We start from the raw sequence: 6,338 nt of genomic DNA, 5'->3' as shown, positions 1-6,338 counted from the left end.
AGCTTGATTTAAACTTTCCAGTTTCTTACCCATTGATCTCTGCATTGAAAGCTCACTGTGGATTGAGGAATTCAAAATGAATTGCTCCTTTCATGTCCCACCAAATGCAAAATATCACTTTCTGTGGATAGAGTCTAGGTTTGGAGGTCAGAAGTGGTTTTTGTCTAGGACTGAACCATTGTTTTATCATTTAATATTCACATAGAGAATCCATTTTTCTTCACATGTGACAATTCTGTCCAAAAATGGTTCATGCGCATCATGTGCCAGAAGAGATGAAGCAACGTTCACAAGTTGGAAACGATGATCATAGGAGAGTTCTTGAGGCACCCAAATACCTTCTTTATGAAGTTTGCCCATATTCCTTAGATGTTTACATATTGTTTCATGAGAGATATGCAATTTCAGGACCATTTCACAAGTGTGTTATCTTGGGTTAGACTCAACAAGCATCAATATTAATTCCAACATGCCGGCCCCTGCCATCACAATTTTTAAGGCTGAAGTCACATGAACGAAATTTGCTGAACCATCATTGACACTTATGAATGTTTGAAACATTTCCATCAACTTCTTTGATATTCTTTGTGGCTACAGAGGCATCTTTTCCTTTCTTTATTCAAACAGCATTACATGCCGAATGTGTGTCTCGTCATATGCCAACACTTTAAATGATTAGAGTATACTAAACTTAACACATTATATGGGCTACACTAACGTGACGTTTAGGCAGTTCATCTAACTATTATAGGTGATGTACGTTTTTTATGAGTTGGTTAATGAAAGTGTTCCAAAATGCAACATTAATTTCTTGATGACCTAATATAATTTCTTGTGTGCAATATAGAGAAGAGCAGATATAGGAATATTCAAAAATAGAAATTAAAGTTGATTTTAAACAAAATGGTTTGGACTTTATTGTAATGAGGAACTCAAAGGTTTCAAAATATTTTTAGTGTTTCACCAGTATATATTATGTGTTCAATATTTTATTATTAGTTTTAAATAATGTTTTTCTTAGCATGGGGAGACAGCAGTCCACATAGCAGCTGGCCTAGGACAACTGGAAATTGTTAAGTTTCTACATTCACATGGAGCTGATATTAGTTTGTTAGATTCAGTAAGTAATTATTTTTGCACCTTTAAATATTCTATGAACAAAAAAGTGACCATACTCAGAATATTACTAAAGGTTACACTTATTATAAACTTATTATTAAAAAAAAAAGGCTATGAAATATATTATTCATAGATTATTCATTTTGAAAAGTATCAAGAATTATTATAGAGTTTGATAACTTATAGACTTTCTCATTATGTGATTGTTACTTTATCAATAAATGTAGATAAGGATTCTATATTGGATTATCTTGATATCTGTGAAGAGTAAATGTTGTGAACTTTTATTTTTCGTAGCATGGTGATAGTGCCATATATTGGGCTGCAAGACAAGGTCATTCAGAAGTCATCAAATACTTATTTGAACAAAGAGTTTCTGTTGATACACAGAATAAGGTTTGTGAGTTTATTGTGATAACAAACTGAACTTTTTTATTTGAAATAAAAATATTAGTTGAATAATATTTTTTTCAACAAGAATAATTTACGACTGTTAAACGGATCTAATTGCAAGTACTGAAAGAAGCACTAATTAATTTCCATTATTACTTAAGCTTTTGAAATGTTCTACTGTAGGCGGGTGAAACAGCTCTACATGTAGCAGCCCGATATGGACACAGTGACACATTAAAACTACTGTGCAAGTTTGGTGCCAACTATAACATGCCTGATGAGGTCAGCTCTGTTCCTGATCTTTAGTTATTCATTTATTTATTTATTTTCTTAATTTTAAAGTTAGTTTTGCTTTTCAAGCATCTAATGATTTCATTTTAATACAAAGTATTTTACTTAATATTTTATCACACGGTCACACCAAAAAATCAGTATTAATTTTCTTATCAGCAAAGTTTTCTAACACAACTTCTTACTTGAAATCTAATTTTGTCTCGAAATTACCTTAATTTTACTTATTGATTCTGTGTTAAACTTTCATTTATTTATAGAAGTATTATATGCTAAACCCTTATTTTATTTATTCAGTTATTGCAATATCTAATTCAGTTTTACTCTGCATTGTATCATATAATGTGGTAGTAAGCATTTTAATTCAGTTTCAGTTGAGTTAGATTTTTTTTTTGTATGGTTAATACATTTATTTGATCGAGTTTTCAATTAACAAACACACAGAGGTTAAAATAACATAGTTGATTTTCTGAGATCTTGTTTAATTTGGAATGTTGCATGTTTGAATAGTAGATAAACCGTGGTCAATTCCAGTGTGTTATTTCAGCATGGTGAGACTGCTCTGCACATTGCTGTATGGCATGGTTTTCCCAGGATTGTCTTTGTTCTCTGTGAAGTAGGTGCTTCTCCTAATTTAAAAAACAAGGTCTGTATCACAGAATATGGCATATATTTGTTTAAACTGTTGAGATAATCATTATTTTTTAGAAGAAATGCCTTTTTTTATTTATTCCTTATTTAGTGTTGTATTATTTTAATTTTCAATAAAAAACTTTATAAATGTAAGCTGAACAGTGTTTTTTGTTGGTAGTTTTAGTAAAATCTATCATATTGTCAGATATGTTATAATCATTGTACTATACAGAAACCTTGCTATAAAAAACTTATATTTCTTTATCCATTTAAGGAGAGATATTCCTTTTTCTTAAGTTTGCGAAAGCTTGCAAGATTATTGAGGCTTTTTTTTTCTATAATCTATAAACATTTAATTGATTTTTTTATAAAAAAAGGACATTCCAATACATAAGAATTTCAAATAATGTAACCACATATAAAACTAGGTAAGTGTTAGAATTTGAAGTTCATTATATAATGTTATTTGAATTTTATTCATTACTCATGTTTTTTAGTTTTATTTATCAGAGCTTCTGACAGAGTTTTAATGTACACTCAATATCTTTTCCTGTGTTTACCTAATCTGATTATATTCTAGGAAGAAGAAACCCCTCTTCATTGTGCTACAGCTCGAGGTCATGCAGAGAGTGTGCGTTGCTTATTGGAAGCAGGTGCTGATGTGAATTTGCTTGACAAGGTACATTAGTAAATATTGTAGAAAATATACAAAACCAATCATTATTTTATGACTTGTGGCTTCCTGTATATTCTTCTTCTTTAACTGACATCATAATGATCTATATTTACAGTTGTATACATAGTAGCATTTGCTGAACTTGCACTATTGCTTACTAATTTCACCAGTTATATTAAATATGTGATGTATCAAAAGTTATTGTACAAAGTAGTCTCAGTATTTAAGTATCTCTGTTGTCTATAACTGTATCTCTCAGTAACCAACAAGCTCCATTATAAAATTATTAATACCATCATTCATATTTACATAATTGTTAAATACAGTCTTATTAATAGAAGAAAAAAATCTGTGTTTTGATTTCCATTACATACATTTTAAGAATGTGCAAAATTTTATTTTTTGTTTATTTTGAAGAGGATTTATTTTTGTAAACATTTTACTACTAATTTTATAAAAAAAACAGATTGTAAATAAAGTCATTGATTTTACTACAAAATAAATATGAATCTTTTCCTGTAGAATGGTTGCACTCCACTCCATTTAGCTACAAGAAGACATCATGTAGTTGTGGCCATGTTATTATTGCAGGCAAGCTGTCAAGTAGATGTTGTGGATCATGTGAGTCTTTCTGTTGAACTACACTGTTCATGATTGTCAGAGTGGAAGATATATGTGTGTGTGAGAAGAAAAAAAAAAATATATATATATATAAATATAAACACACAGTAATAAAAAATATCACTTAGAATTTTTGTAACCTTATTGTTTTAGTATTGGGTTTCCATAATGTCTTATATAAAGTTATCTAATAAATTACAAAATTCTAAAGATATGATATGTATGAATATATATACACATAGTAATAGAAATAATTATGAAAAAACAAGTGATGCATGTGTAGGAGTCACAAACAATGAGTATGACGAGTAGATGGTGAAGTTATTAATGGTACCAAACATTATCACTGAAAAGACAACTGAATAAGTCATACATTGCTTTAGTATTGTTTATGAGAGCCCTTTGCTTCACACAAAGCATTACTCCTTGTTTCATATTGCTATACAGTTTATCAATTTACAACTGTGGAACATTAATCCAAAGGACCTGTATTGCTCTCCACAATTCAGTTCTGTTGCTTTTTGATCTTGTCAATTTTTATAAGTCTTCACAGTTTCAATAATGTTCATAATGGGACTTTGTGATAATCAAACTATGATTGTAGGTGTTCTGTTAGCCTCTTTACTTTCAAGATATTGTTTCAACATATTTACTGTATGCTTTGGAACATCAGTTTACCAGAAGATGAATCCTTGCTCAAAGAGTTAGGTTCCTGAGGGAATGACATGATGGATCAGAACTTGTATGTAGTTGTCAGCAGTCAGGATGCCATCAGTTTTATGATGATCACTAATACTATTGGCTGAGATGGAGTCCCAGCATTGTACTGTTCTCCCACCATGCTTCACTATAGATGTTGTACATAGACAATAATGCTGTTTGTCTCTCTACCATTGAACAAACTCATTGGCTAACAATTTCAGACTTTAATTCATCTGTAAAGAGCACAAGGCTCCAGCTTTACTCATTCTATTGTTTGTGGTCTGATACCCGTTGCATTACCTATTCGAAGTAGCAGCTTTTGAATAGCTACATGTCTATTGTGACTACTTCATGCTAATATGTATGTTACTTTTCTAAAGGTTATATTCACACACGTATTTAACCCTATCTCGATGGGTCACTTGTCAAAGGCCATGTGATCTCGTTTGTCGACTTGCAATCAAAATTTGATGTACTAATATTTTATGAATCTATGTGAATAAGTTTGGTGTGAAATTGTAGATTATAATACAAATTTTAGTATTATACATTAGTTAGTTTCTTAATGTAAAAGTAAATATATGTAAAAAACACAGCTAAATGTCGATTGAAACTGATTGTATAAGTATTGCCTCAATATTTCATGAAATGACCAGTTTCATTAACTGGTCTGTAATTTTTATCATTGGAACGTGAATTAAAGTAGCAAAAGTTACAAATTCCAATATTTACTAATTTTTTAGCAATAAATAATGGGAATATTTAGTGGCCTAAAATGGCCCAGAATGCAACAGGTAGAGCATAGTCCTCTATGGTACCCAGGCCCAGCCAAACATTTAATTTACTGTTATCATCCCTGTGAAAACAAAAATATCAAATTGATAAGTTATTCCATGTTTTGTTCATTAAACCAGATAATCCTATTTTTCTGATGGTTGAGTGTTATTTTTTAATGTGTTCTGAATCTAATATTGCTGTGGTTATTGAAGTGAAATGTTTTAGTTGTATGAATAACGTTTTAATTATTTGGTAAATCTTTCATTTGCAATATTGGGGTTGCCACTTAAAACAAAATTATGATTAGAAAATCTTGAGTCTTTAAATTTTATGGTTTATCATTTGCAAGTATTAAAACCCAAAGTCATTGGATACGTGAAAAACATATTATAATTTAATGCAGAAATGTTTTTTAAGAAGTCTCACCAATTTTTTTTGGTGTTTTCATTTATCTTTTTTAATTGTATGTTCCAAACAAGCTCAGTGTATCTGTAGACATTAATAGATCTTGTCAATAAAGCCATTCTGAGGATTTTTATTTACACAACTTACCAATTTTTTCAGATAAGTACACATTTCTTTGTTCATCCATTTGTTTTAATTACTTAAGAGTTTTCCAGTTTTAAAAGCAGCTAAAAAAGTCAAAATGAGCTTAATCTATTCCTTATAGTAACTGTGAATAGATTAGTATTCGTTAATGAATATTTTGTGAATCTAATTAAGCAGTTGGCACAGACTTATGTGATTTTGCACATTTTGTGTTAGGTAAATTTGTTAATGTTATGAGTATGTTAGAATGTTATCACTTTAGTGTATAATGTAATGAGAAATATTTTGTTGAATATGGATAGCATGGTGAAGCCCCAATCCACATTGTAGCCAGAGAAGGCCTCTTACCATTAGCTCAGAATTTGTGTGCCTTTGGATGTCGAGTTGACATACCTAACCAGGTAAGGACAATCAGTCACAAACTTCATTTATCAGTTAGTTATATTTTAGGTATTGTTACGTATTAGAATTTCGAATAGTGCGAAGCCAAGTTAACTAATAATTTAAGTTTAGTAGTTAAATTATACTTTGGATTTAGTATTTAAATATATGCCAATATATAGTCAGTTTATATTTT

The 6,338-nt window shown here is 30.1% G+C and overlaps 1 protein-coding gene across 1 annotated transcript in view; it reads left to right on the top strand.

The window, feature by feature from the left end:
• Window positions 1–1,021: 1,021 nt before the first annotated feature.
• Window positions 1,022–6,338, top strand: part of LOC106473839 (death-associated protein kinase 1-like) — a gene marked incomplete at its 5' end in the record, with an annotated part of 36,403 nt that continues 31,086 nt past the window's right edge. The window contains 7 exons of the mRNA XM_022402225.1: window positions 1,022–1,120; window positions 1,417–1,515; window positions 1,696–1,794; window positions 2,351–2,449; window positions 3,017–3,115; window positions 3,635–3,733; window positions 6,064–6,162. Coding sequence (XP_022257933.1) covers window positions 1,022–1,120; window positions 1,417–1,515; window positions 1,696–1,794; window positions 2,351–2,449; window positions 3,017–3,115; window positions 3,635–3,733; window positions 6,064–6,162 — 693 coding nt within the window. The remainder of the gene's footprint in view (window positions 1,121–1,416; window positions 1,516–1,695; window positions 1,795–2,350; window positions 2,450–3,016; window positions 3,116–3,634; window positions 3,734–6,063; window positions 6,163–6,338) is intronic.

This window comes from Limulus polyphemus, unplaced genomic scaffold (genome assembly GCF_000517525.1).
Source record: "Limulus polyphemus unplaced genomic scaffold, Limulus_polyphemus-2.1.2 Scaffold6544, whole genome shotgun sequence".
Lineage (NCBI taxonomy): Eukaryota > Metazoa > Arthropoda > Merostomata > Xiphosura > Limulidae > Limulus > Limulus polyphemus.
The sequence above is the reverse complement of the archived record's forward strand: the minus strand, read 5'-3'. Positions and strand labels throughout refer to the sequence as shown.